This window comes from Gekko japonicus, unplaced genomic scaffold, assembly GCF_001447785.1.
Source record: "Gekko japonicus isolate JY-2015 unplaced genomic scaffold, Gekko_japonicus_V1.1 scaffold735, whole genome shotgun sequence".
In the NCBI taxonomy this organism is placed as follows: Eukaryota; Metazoa; Chordata; class Lepidosauria; order Squamata; family Gekkonidae; genus Gekko; species Gekko japonicus.
The window spans coordinates 358,857-382,275 of NW_015177029.1; the positions used below are offsets into that span (position 1 = coordinate 358,857).

General features: G+C 44.3%; 1 protein-coding gene across 1 annotated transcript in view; it reads left to right on the plus strand.

The window, feature by feature from the left end:
* Nucleotides 1-23,419, plus strand: part of PTPRN2 (protein tyrosine phosphatase, receptor type N2) — a gene marked incomplete at its 5' end in the record, with an annotated part of 355,818 nt that overhangs the window by 287,039 nt on the left and 45,360 nt on the right. Inside the window, one exon of the mRNA XM_015427868.1 lies at nucleotides 4,121-4,198. Coding sequence (XP_015283354.1) covers nucleotides 4,121-4,198 — 78 coding nt within the window. The remainder of the gene's footprint in view (nucleotides 1-4,120; nucleotides 4,199-23,419) is intronic.

Consider the following 23,419-nt stretch of genomic DNA (forward strand, 5'->3'; position numbering starts at 1 on the left):
ATTGAATATACCCTGAGAGATTTGCCACTGAGTATAATGGCCCCACAGGGTATAATGGAGCCGAATATATTCGGTATTACCACCAAGTATTTCCCGAATCCAAATACAGTGCTGATACTGGTATTCTGAAATATTTGGGAATGCCAAATAAATGTGGCTCTTATATACACACCCCCATAGTTGGTGCCCACCTGTCTGCCCTGGTAGCCTGTAGAAAGAATCATATTAGAGAGCTAGTTTGCTGGATGAGGCTTGGGTAGGAAAGTCACTGATACCCTAATGGCAAATCTAGATGGCTCTTAGTGTGGTGCTGTCCAGAACGGATGTAAAAGAAAACGGGCACCGCTCAGGATGCAGCATCCTAGGGACACTGAAGAGGGCCGAGAGGTTCTCACTGAAGCCTATATCGAATTGCAAATGTATGTTTGCCATAAAAGAACACTTGGTACTAAATGTGGCAAAACTGAACAGATCTGCCAAGTGTCTGGTACCATTGTAGTTGCCATTGTGCAAGTTATTGCTTGTACTGATGGATCAAAAAGAACTTAATAAGATTGGGGTGCCCATCAGTCTAGATCCTTTCCTTTGAACTGGATTATACCAATTGTTAAAGTTTACATCTCCATATCTTCCCAAGTATATTTCGACTCTGGAATTTTACAGTGTGGAAATTAATAAAGGTGCCCATTAGTCTTTTTTTTCAATTACTTTAATCTTGGCAGGAGCCTGCAAGCTCACTTATTATCACAAAAGGAAGCTTTCTGTTATCTTGGATTTCCTCTGAGAACATATGCACACCAGGCGCTGCCCGTTTCTAAGCAAGTCTGATAACCTTTCCCCTGTTTGTTTTGCTCGGTGTCAGCAGTAGACAACAGGCAATTTTAAAATTTGCATTCGTTGAAATGGTGTAATACATACAAACAGAAAGTGACCCGGTTACTACTTTGCACGGTAGCAGTCCTAACTGGCGTACGCCCTCTCCATAGCAGCTTTCTGTGCAACAGAATGTGCAGGGAATGTAATAATTGTGAACGTCTGAGTTATTGTTAACTTGATGACACATTTGACCAGTCTTTCCTCATTATGATGTCTGCAGTGCTCCAAGCAGCAGCTTTCTGACAGCAGTTGATTTATACTGTACGGCCAAGAGTAGCCTCTTCCTGATTTATCAAATTGTGGAGTGTTTAGAAGTATTTCTTCACTGACAGTACCACTTACCTCATCGCTGATTTTGTTTTGCTTCTTCTCTTCTATTGTACACACACAGTTCGACCTGAGGACCCCCCCCCCCCCCCGCAAAGTTTGGCTCTTTTATTTTGGTTAATACGTTTAACGTATCAGCATTTATCTAGGCTATTTGTAAAGAGCAGATATGTGTAGATTGGTTTGTTGTTCAGTTGCACAGTTGAGTCTGACTCTTCGCGGCCCCATGACAGGAAGACACAAAAAGCTGTATAGTCCCAACACTTTGCAATGAGAGCAGTGGCTTTGCGCAAATCAGCTTGTGTACCCTAGCCTGTTTATTTGCTTCATTTATAGTTGACCTTCCTCACTGAAACTCACAGCGGATCACAAATTATTTTTAATGTAATAGCATAAGATATCCAATTAACAATACATTAGAACTAGGGTTCCAGAAATTAGGAAACAGTGCATGGAGAAAACTGTCTAAGGTGTAACGTACCATAACCAATGCAGTGAGTTGCTTACAAAGTTAGAAGACAGTGCAGTGAAAGTAAGATGAAACAATAAATGTTGCAATAGACCATCATCCTACCAAGCTGATTTCCTAGGTTTATTTATTTACCTCCAATCCATCACTTGCAACCTAAAGTGGTGAATCACAAGAACAGTTTTCAATATGATGAATTGTTGTATCTAAACTGGAGATAATGGTTGTTGGTTTTTTGTTTTGTTTTTGGTGCAGTGGTTAAGAGCAGCAGATTCCCCACTCCTCCACATGCAGCCAGCTGGGTGACCTTGGGTCAGTCCCAGTTCTCTCAGAGCTGTTTTCTCAAGAACAGTTCTCTTGGCCTGGCTGGCCCAATCTCAGGAGCTAAGCAGCATCAGCCCTGGTCAGTATTTGGATAGGAGACCACCAAGGAATACCAGGGTCACTACAGAGAGGCAGGCAGTGGCAACCCACCTCTGAACATCTGTTGCCTTGAAAACCCTGATGGGTTGCTGTAAATCAGCTGTAATTTGACCACAAAAGGGGGGGGGCTTAGGAGGATGTTAGGGGCAGATAAGGAATTGGATTATCCTAATACGCATACGATAAAACTGGAGTTACAGGTGATTAAATGATTGTTTGTAGGAAGCCCACAGCACACAATTGTACTCTTCTGTTTAATAGTACTTCAGATGTTAGGTTTTGTTTTGTTTTTCTAGTTCTGTGAATCAACTGAAATAATCAGTGGCCAAGATTCAAAGGCTTTGGGGCTCCCCCCCCCCACAACACACACACACACACACACACTGCACACACATGTACATTGCATAGCAAGCTGCTTTTGAAACAGGAGATTTTCAAAAGAAGTTAGTGATGCAGGGTGGAGGTTTGATGATCAAAGCAGTAAAAAAAAGAATCCCACTGGGCATGCCGAAGGCATAAAATGACTCTCTAGATCTTGGACAGTGTAATGAGTACCAAGAAGTTTTAAGACCATAATCGCCAAAGTTCTGAAATGGGCTCCAGGGTGAAGGATTGTATTGGGGCTCTTATGAATAAAGAAATGGTAGACTTTTAGATTGAAAGTTTCTGTCGCAGGGACATGTCATTGTGTATAGCACACTGATGGAGGATATATGAATAATAACAACAAAGAGAGTTTCTGACAGTAGTCCCACAACTTTGAGTTAGGATTAAGGTGGACTTTATAGGAGATATGTTTTGATTCCCTGACTCCACCCCTCAACTGAGAAAGCCGATAGCACTGGAGGTTCCATTCTCCCCATCCCATTTAATTTGTCAATCAGAACTTCTATCAGCCTTCCTTCCTGGGTTGATGCTTGTCTCAAGGGGTCTACCACTTGTGCCAGCTAATCAGTAGTCCCTGTCGTTGCATTCGGGTTTTAAAAAACCAAACCAAACCAAGAGATTTGGCCCTTCTAATGGTTTATTTCATGGTTCTGACCAGTCTGCATTAAGGTGTTGTTAATTATGCAGTCATCTACTATCGCTTAGCTTTTTGGTAAAGCCGAAGGTGTAGGTCTCTGTGTGGGTTGGGGGCAGAATTCAGCTGTTCAGGAGCACTTGTAGAAATAATTCAGATGTGTTCATGCAGGAGATTGGCCTCATTCTCTTTGTTTTTCTTTTTAAATTCTGTCTAAGCTATAAGGGTTGCAGTCAATGGAGGGTTTTGTTGGTTGCTCTTGTTTTTAAATTCTCATCAGCAGATCTTGTCCTTATCAGGAGAATGGGGCCAAAGATTTAGGACCAGAGAACCCACCCATCAGTTTGAAAACACTCATTGTAACCACCTAATCCTATTTACTCTTCATGGCTTTGTTTCTGAGGATCCCTTTTTTTCTGCTCAGTCACTCTTTGAAATAGATGTAATAATTAAGGTCTTTAAACAGAACTTCCCCTATTGAGGGTTAGAAGCCTGCATTTTAAGCAAATGAACTAACTAGAAAAGGCCAGGATTGAGTTTGTTCTCTGGCTTTGGCTTGTTTTTAGATGCATGTGCCCTCGAGTGCTGTGGTGGAAATGGAAGAGATACTTAAATGTGCCCAGCATTCCTAATGCCCTGTATTGAGGGGGGGAAATGTTTGAAGTGGCTTGTAGGTTGCTATGAGACCAGAATCTCTGACTAAATGCTTTTTGTTAGCAAATGCTCCTTAAATGATCTCACATTACATATTCGGAACATAGATCATGGCTTGTCTGTTGTCTTAGTATTAGACTACTAGCTTGGTTTTGTTGGGGAAAGGAATTCGTACACAAGTATTTCCTTTCCCTAAAATATTTCAGGAGACGAGGGCAATGCCTTGCTAGTTGCTACACATCACTAATGCAGTGTGAAGATGTTCTTTCCCCGGCCCTGTAGCAAACTTCCTTGCCTGGCTGTCTTTGAAGGCTAGCTGTAATTGTGGGGTTTTTCACTCCTTTTTTCAGATGGACCATGACCCCCGGAACCCTGCTTACATCGCTGCTCAAGGCCCCTTGCCTTCTACAGTCACAGACTTCTGGCAGGTAAAAGCCTTTATTATTTGCATCTCTCAGTTCTGTGCCAAAGGTGTGCAGTAAGAGTGTTGTGTAAATGTGAAGAAAAATAATGGGCTGTATTTTATATATGCAAGGTCAAGGATTTTCTGTGGATGTAGTGTTAATTTTGTGTATGAACATGCAGACTTGGTTAAATGCACATACTGAAAGTGTGAAAAAAGGAAAAAAGTGCCCTTAACAAATGAACTAACCAGAAAAGGCCAAGGTTGAGTTTGTTCTCCAGCTCTGGCCAGACTTTTCCTCCTAAGGACTAATAGGTTTTAGCTTGTATTTTATGGTTATGTATGTGAATTCTGAGTGTACGTAGTTGAAGCAACTCTGGAGGTTACAGCAGAAGAAGAGTTAGGGACAGAATCCGAACTCATAAGCTGGATGTGGGATGAGAGAAAGAGTGGAGGAAAATGGAAGATGGCTCTTTCATAGGATCTAGAGCAGTGATGGCGAACCTTTTAGAGACCGAGTGCCCAAACTGCAACCCAAAACCCACTTATTTATCGCAAAGTGCCAACATGGCAATTTAACCTGAATACTGAGGTTTTACTTTAGAAAAAACAACCCATACATTAACTTAAGATGATCCAAACAAAGTAAGGAAAGCAATCCTAAATGCTTTCATTTACTTAAAATTATTTGGCAGAGAATTCAACACTTTAATGATGGTCTGGGCCTGGCTGGGGCAATGGCACACGTGCCCACAGAGAGGGCTCTGAATGCCAACTCTGGCACCTGTGCCATAGGTTTGCCACCACTGATCTAGAGAGACCACAGGCAGAATATGAAGAAGAGGAGGAGATTGGATTTATACCCTGCCCTTCACTCGGAGTCTCAGAGCAGCTTACAAACTCCTTTCCCTTTCCCTGCCCACAGCAAGCACCCTGTGAGGTAGGTGGGGCTGAGAGAGCTCTGACAGAAACTGCTCTTTTCAGGAACAGCTCTGACAGAACTATGGCTTGCCCAAGGTCATCCAGCAGGTGCAAGTGGAGGAGTGGGGAATCAAACCCGGTTCTCCCAGATTAGAGTCCGCGCACTTGACCACCACACCAAACTGGCTCTCATATGGAAAGTGCCAAGCCCACAAGTCCTGATGAGTGTGGAGAGCACCAAGGCCTGAAGAGGATGTTCTTCTCTACAAAGATCATAGCACATTGCTTGGCACTGAGTTTACCAACAGATTGGGTTCCTATGGAAGGCCTCTTTCTTAGCATCGGGCAAGAGGCTTGTCAGCACTTCCAACTTCAACAAGAGCAGCAGCAAACTTCTGATTGACAGCATCACTAACTGCCACCAGTGCCACCTGCAGTTGCTCGTGGTTTTGTTTGTTTAATCTGGCAAAGAGCATAATATACATAATGGACGGAGAAGCCTTGTTAGAGGAATATTTTCCATTCAGAAAATTCTTATACATTGGAGGCTAATATGATCAAAACTGATTGAATGATCTGTTCTTTCCCTCTGTAATTAGATTGGTGTTAGTCTTAGTCTTATTTCCCTGCATCTTAAAATCACTAAAATGCCACATTTGCCAACTACCAGATTTGTATAGTGCAGTTGTAATAAGTTATTCAAACTGGGCAAGCTGCTCTTCTTTATTTGCACAGTTTTTATAAAGTGGACGTTGCAGGTGGTGGAATTTTACATTCAGTTTTAATCCTATGCAATATTGGCCTGTATCCAGATAGGCATTCATGGTATACTGACTTTCCCCATTTTATTCTCTGTTCCTGCATCCTCTTCCAGCCCCCAGAAAGATCACTGCTGTGGTTGTGGGGCCTAAGAGGAATAGCTGCACAGGTTGGGGCACTTTAGGGAGGAGAGGGAAGGGAGTAAAATTGCTCCTCCGATGTCTGCTGCAAGTGCTGCTCTCCTGATGGAAAATAGACGTGGAGGTGGTTTCACCCCCCTCTTCGCAGCATCTCTCTGACCTGCATGGCTGTCCTCCATGTAGATCTCTCAGCTCCACAAAGTGTCTTTCTGGGAGTCTACATTCTGTGTTAGCAAAATCTGCTAACATATTTTTAAGTTGCACAATCCGGCCACCTAGTAGCTTACTTTAAAAAAAAAATGGAAATCCCCAGAATACCTATGCGATTATGAACTCTACATGAGAGTCGATATTTGTGCTCCATAGTACAATTATGGGGTATGTAGCAATGACAGCATAGTTCTACTATAAGGTGGTAAGGGAAGGGGGTACGAGCCAGGGAGAGGTATAGAGAGGGCCTGGTCATGTATTTTAGGAGATAAGTTAAACTGACTCAGTAGGCTGTGATTTGAAAACATGATAGTGTACTTTCTCTGGCCTTCCCCATGCCAAGAGATTTTGATGTAGGACTGCTTTCAGATGAATAATCCCAAACATGTGTTTCACATAGTGCAATCTGCCTGGATATTTAAATTGGCTCGAGAAGGTGTCCAGATTTTTAGCATCAGGGACAGTCCCACCCCACCCCCCACCAGCAAATATGGAGTCATTTGTGGCTTTGTTTTTTTGAAAAGCAATGAAGTCCTTGGCTGCTTTTCATATAGGTAGGGGTTAAGGAGAATAGCTAGTTTTACTTGATTGGAATATGGTGTCGTTTAAGACATGCTTAAGATCATCATCGTGGCTTCATGATTGCAGGCCAGCTGCAGAGAAGAGCTTCCAAGCGTTTCTGAAGGATTTTCTAGGCTCTGGAGTGCTCTCCATCCCCTCTGTCTATAGAGATCCCTTTTCCCACCCAAAGGGTCATGTGTCAGAGTTGGTGCGAGCACTCCTTCCCTCAGTTCTCTTCTTGCCGCCGTGAGAAGAGGACGTGCTTCTAAGCTGCTTCTTCATGGAGCCTCAGGAATAAAACAGGTTTTTCCATGGAGAACAGTAAAGAGTTACACCTAGAAATCAGTAGGATGGCTCTATTTAAAAAGTGCAGGGAGTGCAGAGCAAAAATGGCCCAAAATGATGATAATTCCTCATGTCTCCTGTGTCTGGGAGAGGGCCACAATACAGTCATGTGCCCAGTTAGTAGATGCCTTATTCCTAAAGCACACAAGGGGAGAGTGGCAAGACTTAAAGTCACACTTTGGGGGGAGCTCTGGGCACCCCGGATCCCTGCGGAGGAAAAACAGGCCCAAATGGATAAGGGTGCAAGGGCCCATTTGGTGACTTCGGCACTGACACCCTTGTTATTGGAACTGCAACTCAAGTCTCCTCCTGAGATTGGCGTCAGAACCACCTCCAAAAAAGGCTAAAAAGAGAGCCAAACACTCACATCACAGTCCAACCTGATTGCCGTTGCATCAGAACGGTTCAAGCTCCCCTCAGAATCTGCGATCTCCATCTCCATGGAATTGTACTTTGTTCACTCGAGGTCATCAATCCTCTCCAACCCCAACAATCAGTCTCTCCTCAGAGTCAAGCATCAACATCAACCATCTTCAAATCAAAGTCCCCCCAGTGCCAAAATTCTCCTTTGGGACTCAGTGTCAACTCATTTTTGCATCCTCAGATGCCCTCACCATCGAGAAGGGTATCAAGGTTCCCAGACTCCTCAAAAGAATCTTCTTCAAAGTGTCTCCCACAGGCCCACCCACATCACAAGACAAAGGGCAATCAGATCTACAGGCATCGAATCAGTGGCAGTCTCAGTGAAACCCATGGGGCCCATTTCCATTCATGATGCCACCACAGTGGGCACCCCACAGGCTCCCTACCCATGGCAACCTGTAAAATTTCCCACGAGATCTAGACGGGACCAACACCACTCTGATGTCAGTTCCCCCCATCAGGGTTCTGGTTCCAATGACGCACTCTACCAAATTTCAGAAGCAGGCTCAGAGGGCACTTCAGTGACACCTCCTGACGATATGGCTGCTGACCCATCGGCTCCCTCTCCAATAGTCTATAGTTTAATGCTTCAAAAGCCAGTCTAGAGTTTAATGCTTCAGAGCTGCAACTGTCCAACCCTGTAATGAAGAAGAAGAGATTGGATTTATACCCCACCCTTCACTACCCAAAGGAGTCTCAGAGCAGCTTACAAACTCCTTTCCCTTCCCCTCCCCACAACAGACACCCTGTGAGGTAGGTGGAGCTGAGAGAACTCTTGACAGAAACTGGTCTTTTTCAAGAACAGCTGTGCCAGAATTATGGCTTGCCCAAGGTCATCCAGCCAGGTGCAAGTGGAGGAGTGGGGAATCAAACCCGGTTCTCCCAGATTAGAATCCGTGCACTTAACCACTATACCAAAGGTTTTATACAGCCCCTACTCAGGCCCTGTGGCATTCCCACTGTTGCAAGGGGTGCAGGACATAGCTTTAGCCATCTAGGCTAAACTGGCCTTGGCACCAGCATCGTCAAAGAAGCTGGAAAACCTCAATAGAATCAGGGAAGAAGGCTGTGGCTACTTGTTTCACCACCTTCAAGCAAACTCCATAGTCTCAGAGGTCTTACCAGCCAAGGGAAGAGCTGGAAACCATCCAGATGTCACAGTTTCTTGAGCTTGCTGCCTGTTGATAAGCAGAGTGTGGCTAAGGTCCTCATTGCAAAGGGACAAAAGTTAGGGAAACAGCAGCTCAATGCTGCAAGGCATGGAGCAGGTTGTAATTGCAGGTCCAATGGCTTCCGGCATTGTCATACGGAAATAATCATGGTTACCCTCTTCACCCTTCCTCTTGATACCAGAGCCAGAATAGAGGATCTCCCATTTGAAGGTCAAGACCTGTTCAGTGACCAAACTGATGCAGTTTGGATTAGAAAGAACAAGGTGACAGCCAGATCCTTGGGCATAACCATACTTCATTGACACCTTTTAAGCAAAGGTACTTCCCAAGGCATACCCAGAGGTATCCCCAATCAAGGCCCTATCATACACAGGACTGCAGATAGCAGGCCCCTCTGCCCGTCCAGCAGGGCTTCAGGCCCCCTTATACTCAACAATTCCAGCCCAAGAGACAGAGTAGACAGCAAGGAAGAAACCTCTCCCAGTTCCCAAGAGACCAGCACTCTAAAGTGCCCCATCCACTTGACTAGGTTCTGACCATTGGTTTTTGGATAGGTTATCCAAGTTCTTTTATAAGTGGTGCCAAGTTATTGTTGATGGTTGTCTGCTATCCATAACAAAGAGAGGTTGTTTTTTGGAAGTGCCCCAACCTGCAATCCAGACAGCTTATGACAAAGCTAAGGTCTCTTGCCCAGTGTCCCTGAAACCTCACTCGATGAGGGTTCAGGCATCTTCAGCAGCATTCTGTGCCAGACTCATGCTGGAGAACATCTGTAAGGCAGCAATTTGGCCCACTCCCTCTATGTTAATCAAGCACTACTCGATGGATGTGGATTCCAGACGTGAAGCTGCAGTGGGAAAAGGTGTGCTACAAGTGATTTTCTGTTGATCAGCCCACACCCTCCTCCTAGGGTAGGTGAGCTTGCTATTCTCCCATGTGGGACTGCACAGAAACCACAACGATGAAAACAGGGTTGCACTTACCTGTTCATCAAGTGGCCTTCCGTGCAGGCACACATTCCTCCCTCCTTTCCCTGCTGTGGGCCGCCAAATGTGCATTGCGTCTCCTCATAGCAGTGAAAGGAATTGAGGGAAGAAGTGCTCGTCCCCCCTGTCATGTGACCCTTTGAGTGGAAAATGGAACCTCTGTAGACAGGGGAGGGGGAGCACTCCAGAGCCTAGAAACGTCTTCAGAAATGCTTGGAAGCTCTTCTCCGCAGCTGGCCTGCAATCATGCAGTCCCATGTGTGCCTGCACAGAAGGCCACTCAATGAACAACGGTTACAGGTGAGTGCACCCCTGTTTTCTTTTGGCACTGAGTTTCATGAACACATTTGTATAAAACTCCTCTGTGTGTGAGATTCTGTTCGAGACACAGGCTTACGCTGAACACATTCTCGAAGCTGTGCCTGCCCGCAGACATTTCTAGCTACAGAACACACTTCACATAGTACCTGTCTAATGATGATGTGTGTGTGCAAGGTGGGAAAATGTCATTTGCATACCACTACTGTGAGTTCTAATTTTGCAAGTATTTGCTAATACAAGTGCATTGCTGCAAGCTGACTGATAACGAGCTGTTGGAAGCCAGATACGTTTACACATCACTGGGACTTCCCTCTGGTACAGAGAAGGTGTCTCCTAATTAGGGTACTCTTTTCATATTATGAATGTGATTTAAGCTTTCTGTCATGAAAAATGGCATTTTTAAGCAAAAGAGAATACTTTTTAATGCATGAGGAAGAGTGTCTTAAATGCAAAGTTTATTCCAATTGTATTTCTGTTCGTTTACTTTGCATTGCCCTCACTGATAAAGCCCTCAGTCCTGAACACACTTGCTTGGAAATAGTTCTGCATCTCATTTGGCCTTGCTTCCCAGTAAAGGACACCATCTTAAGCACCCTTACTTCAGAGGGATTAACCATGTTGGTCTGCAGTAGAACAGCAAGATTTGAGGCCAGGAGACCTTGAGATACCAACAAGCTTTTCCAGGCACTTTGACTCTTGGAAGCTCATACCCCCAAATTTTGTTGGTCTCCAAGGTGCTACTGGACTCAGATCTAGCTGTACTAATTTGTTGTTGCTGTGAATGGTCATCATTCTCATTTTGTATGCATTCGGGCCTAGACATGTCACAGTCCATACCATGTGCATTTAGAATAATAGAATCATAGAGCTGGAAGGGACCTCCAGGGTCATCTAGTTCAGCCCCCTGCACAATCTAGGAAATTCACAAATCTCCCTGCTCCACGCCCAGAAGATGGCAAAAAACCTCCACGGTCCTTCACCAAACTGTCCTGGAGAAAAATTGCTGCCTGACCCCAAAGTGGCTATCAGCATTTCCCTGAATTTGTAAGAAAGGGCCACAAGAACTAAGCACTGGTGCAACCCTTCCTGCCCTCCTTCTCCTGATCTCCCTAAGTTCACAGAATCAGCATTGCTGTCAGATGGCCATTTAGCCTCTGTTTAAAAACCTCCAAAGGAGGAGAGCCCACCACCTTCCGAGGAAGCCTATTCCACTGAGGAACTGCTTTGTTAGGAAATTCTTCCTAATGTTTAGCTGAAAACCCTTTTGATTTAATTTCAACCTGTTGGTTCTGGTCTGACCTTCTGGGGCAATAGAAAACAACTCTGCACCATCCTCTATATGACAGCCCTTCAAGTACTTGAAGACAGTTATCATCTCACCTCTCAGTCATCTCTTCTCCAGGCCTTTCCTCATAGGACTTGGTCTCCGGACTCCTCACCATCTTCGTTGCCCTCCTCTGGACATGTTCCAATTTGTCTATAACCTTCATAAACTGTGGTGCCCAAAACTGAACACAGTACTCTAGGTGAGGTCTAATCAGAGCAGAGTAAAGCAATACTATCACTTCGCATAATCTGGACACTATACTTCTGTTGATAACAGCCCAAAATTGCATTTGCCTCTTTAGATACCACATCACACTGCTGGATCATGTTCAGTGTATGGTCCACTTAGACCCCTAGATCCTTTTCACCCATACTACTGCCAAAGCAAGTCTCCCCCCTCCTATAATTATGCATTTGATATTTCCTACCTAAATGCAGAACTTTTACATTTATCCCCATTGAAATTCATTTTCTTTGTTTTAGCCCAGTTTTCCAGCCTGTCAAGATCATCCTGTGTCCTGACTCTGTCTTCTACTTCCAATTTAGCATCATCTGCAAATTTAATACACATTCCATCTATCCCTTCATCCAAATCAGGTCTCAGGACAGATCCTTGAGGCACTCCAATTGTCACTCCTCTCCAAGAGGATGAGGAACCATTAACAAGCACTCTTTGGGTGTGATCTGTCAACCAGTTACAGAGCCACTTAACAGTAATAGGATCCAAACCACATTTTACCCACTTGTCAACAAGAATATTATGTGAAACCTTATCAAAACCCTTACTGAAGTCAAGGTTTCATTGCCTTTTAACCCCACTGTTTTCATATTTTGCTCTACATCAAAATGTGTGTGTATATTGCATCAAATCTCAGTTGACTTATGGTGACCCCATAGCATTCTCAAGGCAAGAGATATTCAGATGTGGTTTGCCATTGCTTACCTTTGTGTACCGACGCTGAACTTTCTTGGTGGTCTCCCGTCAACGTGTTAACCGCAGCTGACCCTGCTTAGCTTCTGAGATCAGGCTAGCCTACATACACACACACGTGCGCCACCTGAGGACATAAAATTGGATCTTGCCCACAAAAGCTTAGGTGGCAACAAGTACTAAGTCACAAAACTCCTTATTGTGTTTGCTTCAACAGACACCTGTGAAATTATTTTATTAGAGAGAGTTTGAACACAATGGTACGTACTCTCAAGTACACGGTTAGGATTGTGTTACATATGTGTACTGCACCTTAAGTAGGTGCATATGGGTTCTGCTTTTAAGAGTGCAGTTTAAATTCTGTTGAGGTTACATAGTGTTGCTATGAACCTCCGAACTGATAGCATGAAGTTTGCATGAAAGAATTCTCCAGTACTGGCTGTGCAGTGAAGTCCAGCCATTAACCTAAGCCCATAAGCACAGTGTGTGGGCACTACCACAAAGACCCCATGACAGTACAACATAAGAGGGGTATTATAGTGTGTTGCGTGTGGAGAAGTGACATCACTTATGTGATGTTACGTTAATGAGCACTGATGAACAACCTTGCTGTCACATTGAGCCTGGAACACCAGATGTCCTGTAGGCATTCCCTGTGCTCAGTAAAGTAGAAGAAGATCCTAGTTCATGAAGGCATTATTCCAGAATTAAATCCTGTTTCACAAGAGGTGGGGGCTTTGTATAGCTGCTTTGGAAGATTGTGTGTCATACCATTTGTTCATTCATAAATGAATGTATGAATAAATCCTGTGTTCACCCTCTTTCTTCCTTCATGGTGATAATAGATGCCACTGTGAGGCCATATTTTTTTTTCTGTCAGGAAGAGACATGTCTACTGAGTTGCAGAATGGGATGGGGAGGGAATAATTTCAGTCAGGCAGAATATCTCCATGTAGAAGATATAGATGTGCACTAAATAACTGAGTTATAACTGAATTTATAGGTAGTGCATTTTTCTTCTTTGATCCGTAATTCAGATGTAATAATCTTGAGGCCCTGTTAGCTATTCTAGCTCTTCAGCAGAATGAAGGGTCCCTTAGCCAAAGCATGCAAGGTTGTGCAGAAGTAAAGGGTTCAATTCTAGGGTTGTGAACACTTTGATACATAAAGGACAGATCTTGGCCCATCTAATTGCTGATTCCCACTCCTGAACCAGTTTGCGAACAGCAGTTTCAGAACTGCTTTCTACTGCTGTCCTCTGTAGCAGAACCCCCTTACTCGCTGTTCAGGGAGGCAGGCCGGAACTAATTATTTTCCACTTCCTGTTGCCTGGTGAGAGTTACCCTTCTCAGTTCTTTTCCTGCTTTGAAAGGGAGAGCAGCATAGGATAGACTGTCTTACCTATTTGTCTATTTCCCCTCTTTTATTCCTTTTTCCTTATCCTGTTCTCATTTTACTGTCCTGCTGTTTCTTAGCTTCTTCTAGCTTTCTTAACCTCCCCTCTCCCTCCTCATTTCTCCACAAAGAGAGTTGAGGACTCATCCTAAAGCAGAGAGAGAGAGAGAACAGCAACAGCCACGGCAGCCACTTTCCTAACTTTGCAAGGGCTCTAAACTCTGTCAAATGGATCCTCATGAGGACAGCGATGGCTTTCTCTCAGAAGGAGAGCTAGGAGCCCCCCTAGCCGCCAGTCCTGGTTTGAATACCAATGAGACTGCTGCAGAACAATTGGGAGCCGCTTTAACAGCTGCTTCCAGGAAGAAGAGAAGTGAAATCCAAAAGCGTGCCCAAAAGAGGCACCATCTCCCCCCCCCACCTCCAGAGCGAGCATCAGCCATTCTGAGCCTGCCGCTCATTACAGCCTTGCCAACCAACTGGGAGATGGCTGCGGGGTGGACCCTGCCACACCCGTAAGCCAGGCAAAGGACCCAGGGTCAAGAGAGGATCAGCCAAGCTGTTCTCTAACTCAGACAGCAGCTGTGACAGGGTTCTCTTCCGACAGCACAGCAACAGTTCTACTCATGAGTAACATGCAGGGGTCAGTTCCAACAATGCCTTCCCCAGAATTTCTAACCTTGAACAGGCAAACCATGCGGGAGGAGATCGTCAGCTTCTGCCAGGGCAGAGATGATAGGCACTCTGGTTCTTCCTTCAGGCCCCACCACCACCACCAAAGGGATATGGATACAACACCTTATACTACAGGGAGACTTAGCTGGCCTACTAAGGCAGCTAGGAAGGGCAATTATGGCAGAATAAGGAAGAGAGATCGTCTTCAGTGGACTCCAGACATAGATTCAGATAGTGAAGCGGAAGCAAAGGGAGAAGGTGAATTTATTTCAGATGAGGAGGGGGATGGGATAGAAATCCCAGAACAGTCCTTGAGGTTTTTTTAAGTCAGAGGACTATCATTATATACTGTCCAAGACCATGGCAGCCTTAGAGCTGCAAGAGAATGATTCAGCAGAGGAACCAGGTCCTTCCACAACAAAAGGCAAGAATAGATCCAAGGGGAACAAAGAATTCTTCCCTAGATCCAGTGTGGTGGAGAAGGTGTTTCCCTTTCAAGAATTTTTCAAATAGGCGACACCTATGACCAATAAGCAGTTTCCTAGTTTTATTAAGAAATTCTATGTGTTACCTTCTTTTACCAACCAGTTTTTTCAGGTCATCTGGTCTTTTATCTGAAGATGGTGAAGCCATGATTAGGGACAGCGTGGATAAAAGGGCCGACTTTGCCTTAAGAAAAGCCCATGAAGCCATCATGATGGCCGTAAAGGCTTCTGCGACTGCATAGATGGTTTCAAGAACAGATGTTGTATGGACTAGGAAATTCCTACAGCTCACCCCAACCAGCAACCAGCATCTAGTGGAAGGAACTAACAAGAAGAAGAGATTGGATTTGTACCACCACTACACCAAACTGGCTCTCCTCAAAGCCACCTACTTGTCAGCAGCCTCAATGTTAGACTCCTTACTTTTTTTCTTCAAGAGCTATGGCCAGAAGAATCCTTTGGCTCTGGGCCTGGTAGGCTGACCTACACTCCAAGTCAATAGTTATAGCTTACCCATTTCAAGGGGGCAGACTATTTGGAGATCCTCAGAAGTAGAATGGACCATTGTTTCATCGCCTCTGGCCATATGGGAAAAGTTTACTACTTCATTCCTCCTCAGATCACCTGTACATGTTCCTTAGTATCAGTTGCAAAATAAAGAACACTGGTTATGAATACATATTTGAAAGACATGGCACATGCTTAATTAGAAGTCTTTTGTCCCTTTTTATCCAAAACTGCTAAGTCATTCCATATTAAAAAGGTATAATTTGAAACCTAACTCATCTTGGCACAACTTACTCAGTTTTATTTAACAAATTTGTTTGTAATCCTCCATTTCAATTGTAAGTCAGTCCTCCTTAGCACTAAGCTTTCATTGTCGTGGCTTCTGTGCAGTCCGACGTAGGTCTATGCTGTCAACGGCCTGCCATGGGAGAACAAATTTCCAAAACTAAGAATATTCTAGAGCCCAGGAGTGCTCCCCTCTCCCCATCATTTCAAGCTTGGCATTTCCCACCCAATTTGGCTCATGACGGAGGTGGGGAGGAGAGTACTCTTCCCTCAGTTCTTTCTTCACCATCATGAGCATTCTTCCAAAGCTGTCACTTTTCTCCCTGACAGTTTTTTTTTCTCGTCAGGGTTCATCTTGCTTGGGTAGGAGATGATGTTATTCAAACAATGTGGAGAGTGTGGGTCAAAAATGGCCCAGAACAACAAACACAATTTGTGTTTGCTCTGCCTGAGTGAGAGCCATAATACTGGCTCCATAGAGGCCTGTAATGAAAGAGCCGCATGTTTGAAGGCAGCCCTCTGGGAAAGAGCCTTGGGTGCTTCGGAAACCATTCAGAGAAGCTGGCACAATCTGAGAAAAGGGCCAGGGCGCCCTCCGTGGTCTCGGTGCCTATGGCTGCAGCATCTGAAATGTAAGGGAAATTGCCAGTGCCACAAAAAGTGGCATCAAAGCTCCCTCCAAAAAAGGCAAAACATGAATCTCTAACCTGTCAGCATTTAATTATCTTCACCCCTGGTGTTGAAGCACACCCTCACCTTGAGGCTGGAGATCTCCTTCCTCTTGACACCAAGAGGGGTTTCCACGTCAGTGTCGAAGAACAGACTCCCCTCAGAACTGACATTTGGCCTTACCTCCCCGGATGTCAACCGTTGCTATCAGACATTGGAGTTGAGCAAACCCTGTCTCCATTGGCTCAATCACTGGATTATACAGTGTCATCAGAGGGTGATGTTTTTGATGTCTCTGCATTTCTGGGTCTGAGCACCAATCCTGGTCCCTTGAGTCAACAGCAGCAATAACCAGGATACGCACCTGCTCTGTTCCCTCGGTTTCCTCAACAGGGACCTTGGTTCCCATATCCATTGATGTTCCCTCCTCAGTGGAGTACTTGGGAACAACAGTCGACTTACCTGACATATGGGGTGCAGCACCCCTCCCACATTGAATCTGATTGCTGGAAGGACCACTTTTCTCACTGTAAACACCAGTTGCATCCAGAAGCTCTTCAGCCATCAGAGTTGGAAGAAGGACTGGACCATGACTCTAACATTGACGGTAGCAGAGGTCCTACCGTCCAGGCACAGAGCAGGAACTCACTCTTCACCCATGAACAAAGAGGGCAGAAAGTTAGACATGCTAAGGTGGAAGATCTATTCACTGGGGCCTGAAGGTCTCTAATTTTACAGTGGTCATAGGATGTTATCAGATGTTCCTGTGAGAGCGAATGCCTCCCTAAGGATAAGAAACCTCTAGCTAAAGCTTTGTTGGCAGAGGGCCATAAATTAGGGGAAAAGCTTAATGCAGGCAAACAAGTTACTGACTGCCACAGCAGGGCCATGGCATCAGGGGTAGTCCTGAGGAGACACTCCTGGCTTAGGTCTTCCACACACCCGGACATCAGGGCAAAAACTGAGGATCTCTCCATTGAGGGGAAAGACCTATTCAGCAAGCAAATGGATTCCGTGTTTGACCGGATCTGGGGAGAAAAACACAAAATCACAGCAAAGTCATTGGGCATTACCCTACTTCGGGGCCTACATATAAACAGAGATATTTCCCAAGGCATTCTTACAGGTAAGTCCTATAGGTACCCAGAGTGTAGGTACCAGACCCGTCAATTTCAGCAGCAGCAGTTCAGGCCTTCCTATGGTCAGCAACCTCAAGGGAGGAGAGCAAGCAAAGGGGCAAACAAGCCCATCCATTGCTCCCGGGATCAGCAGCCCAGGGAAAGATTGATGTTCTGACTAGGACCAGAGTTATGCTTTTTTGATAGCTTGGCCAAGTTTAGTTTGTGAGGGTTTTACCCATGATGAGTCAGTCCTGTCAATAATAAATGATGGCTATTTTTTGGAGTTCAAATTCTTGCTTCCATGTCACTCACACATCATCCCTGCCTCTTCATCCTCCCCACTATTGACCCAAGAAGTGGTCAAACGTATGTGCAAAGGAGCCATAAGGGAGGTCCATTCTTCAGACGCCCAGTTGGGTTTCTGTTCCAGATACTTAGCTATGGATAAGACTGGAGGCAGGAAAACACCAATATTAGGTCTAAGGGCTCTCAGTAAACACCTGAATATTAGAATACTGCCCCTCCATGAGGTTTTACCACTGCTGGATTCTGGAATGTGGTTTGCAGTCATTGAGCTCAAGAACACCTACTTCCATATAGCAGTCCATTAATCTTGTAGAAAACACCTGAGATTCCATTATGATGGTAACCACAGTAAGGATATGGTGTTATCTTTTGGGTTGGCCACCACACCAAGAGTCTTCACCAAGTGTGTATTTGCAGTGGTTATATTTTTGAAGCTATGGGATTCCATAGTTCCCTTACCTCAGTAATTGGTTGTTCACAGACTCCTCTCCACCAGCACTTTAGAACCATTTGGACAAGGCACTTGGTGTCTTACAAGTTCTGGGGTTCGTGATTAACTGGGATAAATCCCACCTTAGCCCTACTCAAACCATTGAATTTATTGGGGCTCACATAGACTCCACCCAGGGAAGGGCCTTTCTACTGATCCAAAGGGCTTACGCCAGTTGCACTGTAGTACAACAGGTATGTGCCAGAAGATTCCAGTTGGCCTTGCAAATTCAAAAGTTACTGGGTTTAATGGTGGCTACAACAGCTGTTGTGCCATGCACCAGGTTTTTAGATGAGGCTGCTACAAAATTGATTCATTTGTAGCTTTTAACAGCCAGACAGATCCACAGTGGCTAAGACTCTATATACCCAGGGTGATTGTCAGAACATTGGGTTGGTGGAAAGACATGCGCAACCTTCTCAAGGGTTCGGCGTTGGGCACATGACATTGAAATTTATTCAGATGACTTCTTGATGAGCACACTGTGGTCCATTCAAGAACAAAAGGCAGAGAGGGAGTCAGGGTTACACATGAACATGCTAGAATTAAGATCAATCAGGTACACTCTTGCCTCTTTTACACCTGTTCTCCCTGGAAAAAGAGTATTGCTGGCAATGGACAATATGCAACAGCAAAAATTTACCTAAACAAACAAGGGGGCACGGACTCCACAGCGTTGCGCAAAGAAGTGTTGTGCATCTGGCAGTGGGCCATCAGATACAACACACACAGAAGCCCCAACAATGAAAACAGTGTTGCACTTACCTGTAACTTTTGTTCATCAAGTGGTCTCCTGTGCAGGCACACATCGCTCCCTGTTCTCCCTGCCGTGGACTGCTCTGCTGGTCTCTCATTTTCTCGAGCCGAGGGAAGAGCACTCTCCCCGCCTTCGTCACGTGCCCAATTGGGCAGGAAATGCTGGGCGTGAGACAGAGGGGATGGGGGAGTGCTCTTGGGCTCTAGAATTTTCTCTTAGCTTTGGAAATTTGTCCTCCCACAGCAGGCCAGTTGACTGCACAGACGCATGTGTGCCTGCACAGAGGACCACTCGATGAACAGAAGTTAAAGGTAAGTGCAGCACTGTTGTCTGGCTTACACGGCTCTTGTGCCTGTAGTGACATAAGTCAGCCAGCGGCGGCCGCAGGAAAAGAAACGCACCAGCTTGTAAAGCCCTCCTGTGATCCGAGAGCAGAAAACACTGAAAAGGCTAGAGGACGAGGAGGGAGGCCTAATGGGAGAATGAAAACGCAGCCTGTGTTTTATGCTGATAGGCATTTAGTTACTACCACATTTGGTTATGCCTTATTAAACCATGCATTTCACAATTTGTACACTGAAACTGGTGCTTTTCCTCCTTTTTTTCTTTCTGAAGCTTTAATAGCAGGCACGCTTTAGTGAGATCACCAGCATGCTTAGTTTACTGTGTTGGCTAAATATAGCCCAAGCAAGACATGGAAGCCTACTGGAAGGGTAATAATAAAAAGAGAATTATATTTTTTGAAGAATGTAGGACTTCTCATTTAATTGGTTTGTACCTGCCTAGTCGCTAATGCCAAAGTTGGGAGCATTGTAACAGAAGGTCCAATTGTCAGCCAGAGGTTTGGGGTTTGTTTTTTTTGTAAACAGACAATTTTAAGAGCTAATCCTGAATGATGTTACCCTTAAGCCCCATGGAAAGCAATAAACCCTGACTTGCACTCAGCCCCACATCTTTATTATTTCCCATATGTCCAAACAATTAAATTGCTTTCCCCCAAAAAACCCACACATGTTCTTTAGCTGTTCTGGTTTGGACAGATTCATTAATTGCTAAAGTTTATTACGGCTTTTATGTCCATGTGGTTTTGTACATACAGAACTGACGTGTGCGGGGAAAACATGGGGAAAGTAATAATCGAAACCATGGTCTCTATGCATCACACATTTGTGAGCTTCTGCAGCCTTGATTGGTCTTTTGGTCCTGGCTCTGCCCACCTCTGCAGCAGAGTTCCACTACACATGCACAGAATGAGTGAAGCAGTGCCTCCCACCCACTTCTTTATCAGCTGTTGTGGCAGATGCTTTGTGAGGAACTTTCTCAGAGCAAACTTAATTAAACTAACTGTCCTTATTCTTGCACAAAATGGGTATTTTCTATTCCTCTCAGATCCTCTCATTTTGGTATTCTGCATGCCTGTGGAGCTGCGAACAACCTCCTGCGTGGGTGGGAATCACCTCCCATGGACTGTCATAATTTCTGTCCACTATGTTTAGATGAAGAAACCCTGCCAATACAGTCAAAAATTCACTAAGAAAGCCCATCAAAACCCATTAGAATAGGCACTTTCTTCCAAACCAACTGCTTTCCCTTTTTATTCATCCCTGACAGTGAAGTTGACTTAGTTCCATCAGTCCTTCTTGGCTATCAAAATCAACACACTCTTGATTGTGAACTTCAGGAGACTTTACTGAACTGGAGTCTCAGACTTCTGCTGCTCACCATTAGTCTACATAGCAAAGTTAGGATCCTCCTCCTAAAATGTCTAGGGGACTTCTGCCAGGAGCATCATCTTTGCATTTTAAGAAAAGAAGAAGAAAGACAAAGATAAGCATAAATCTTCAGAACTGACCTTTTTGATATCAGTGGAGCTAATGGGACAGCCATCTATTCAGCCCCATCTACTGTGATTAAGTAATTTTCCACGTTTCCACATTGCAGATTAGGTTAGAAATTTCTGATCATCTCCCAGAATACATGTGTCAGTCTCCTGTGATCCAAATTATGAGCTCAGTGTCAGAGGGGATCAATTGAAATATCCCTGAACATTTGTGTATCTTTCTCAAGAACCGTCAGCTGAATGCAGTGTTTTGAAGAGATGCTCATCCCATCAGTTCCACTGTCAGGATCAAGCCTGGTACCACCACACTTTTCAATTCTGGGATCTTTCTCCAGGATCAGATTATTACAGCCAATAGCCTTACTAGCGAGGGAACTTTTTTCCAATTCTTAATGGAATTCTTACTTGCATCAGAGTTGGTTCTGCTTCCCTCATTATTGGGTCTATTATGGGGATTGGGAGCGATGTTCCCTCTAAGCTCTGGAGTCTTGTGAGCAAAAAATTCTACCTTGTGAGCTACTGGCATTAAAGTTGTGAGCGAGCGATTTGGCTACTTCATAAATTAGTTTGCTCTGGAGCCATCCCTCCTGAGCTGAGACAAAAATCTGTGAGTCAGAGGCTAAAAAACTGTGAGCTAGCTCACACTAACTCAGCTTAGAGGGAACACTGATTGGGAGTGGATATAGCAGTCTCCAAGAGAGACACATGCTGGGATCCCAGCCCATCCTACTACTACTGATCACACTCACTGAGATCGGAGATATAGCCTGCCAGCGCACTGTCTGCTGGATCTCAAGACGGTGAGAACTGACAACACTGTTGGCTGCTGGATCTGTAACTCAACATCACCCACCTCTTTCACATCTAGTTTGAGCTGAACAACTGGCAACAGACTACAAGACCTTCCCTTCAATGGCGAGGCATTGTTTATTAAAACAAATGATGCCTACAGAAAAATTATAAAAATGACCAATTAGAGTGAGTGCAGAGGACATTTTCGCTGGCTTCATTTAGGAAGGTGTGCAACCACAGTTCTGTTTCAGTGGGCTTTTGGAGGTGAAGGAATTGTTTCAGAAGAGTTAGCTCTGTGTCTTTAAAACTGTATGTTTTGTCTGTTAATGGACTTCTTTGTCTTCACAACTTCTTGTTGCATTGGTAACCACCTTGAGTCCAAGGGAGGCTGGCAGGATATAAATATTTTATTTTGCCTCCACCAAGAAAGATGGCAGTAAATTGCCAATTCTACATATGCAGGGAGATCATATTACCAAAAAAAGTACAGAATAATTATTGTCCTCTTCCCTCTTTGTCCTGCTAGCACAATTGGCGAAAGCAGACTCGAAAAAGACAAGGAAAAAATCTTCTCTCTTCTCCCAGGAAAAATGATTAAAAAAAAAATCTTTTCTATCCTTAATTAAACTTTTAATTCATATGGCTCAAACACTCTGCAGGTCGGAAAGCATCTGGGCCCATAACCTATTGGGGTTTTGTATTTAATTTCTTATAAAGTTAATTCAGCAGAGTTAGCAGAGTATAAAAGAGTCTGAGTCCATGGTAGCTTAAAATATAAAAAGTTTACTATCAACCTAACAAGGGTAGGGTAAACAGGATGAAAAATAACAAAGAGCTTTATTTCTACATCCTCATATCTAGACAGCTTAACGAAGAGACATCTTAAGTCATGCTAAGACTAATGGAGACATGTTAACTCATGCTCAGGCTAATGGAGACTGGAGCTTCTTCTTGCTCTGTACAAAGGGTATAAAATGCTAATTCTAGGTACTCTATCTTCCAATCAGGACAACAAACTACATCTCAATCTGGTGGGCTTTCTAGCTCTCTAAGCAGATAGGATACAAACAAACATGTGGTTCAGTACACAGTATTAACCCAGTGAATACTAAATAGAAGTGTTCTGACTTGTAACATCCAACAATAATTTCCCTGCCTATAAGTCTGCCCTTCTTACCTTATCCAGAGGGATATATTTTAACAGTTCTCAAAGACGCATTTTCTTATAGCCATCTGACACCCAGCACTGGAAATACCCTCTTTGCAATTGGCAGAAGACATTTTCAGTACAAAGTAAGCCTGCCCATGGCAGGTAGTTTGGTGCTCATATTGTTTTCTACTCCATGCTGCCAGTCATGTGACTACAGAGATGACCACTTGAAGAACACAAATTATAGATACGCAAAACATTCTTCCTGCAGTTTTGGGAATATATGAATTGGGTATATATGAATTTGAAGTCTGTAGTACATGGATGACAAAGAACTGAGTAGGGGCACCAGGTGGCACTGGAATGAGAGACCAGGTGCAGCTAAGGTGCTTCAGAAAAGACATTGCTGCAGTGGGCCTTTGGCTGGAACCTACTTTGGCGTCTCTTATGTTCTTATGTAGATGTGTGTCTTCAGCCATACCTCCCCAGATGATCTTGTTTCTGTATGCTTGTGAAAATGAGATCTCTAGACCTGAGGGAAGATCTGGGGGTGAGTAGCCAGTTCACTAGGATTACAGAAGTGAAGGGGCAGAAAAAAAATCCTTCCCCCTGACTTTTTAAAGTTTTTCCATGGGAGAAATTTGGGAGAGCACTGAAAAGACTCCTGTAAAATATTGTT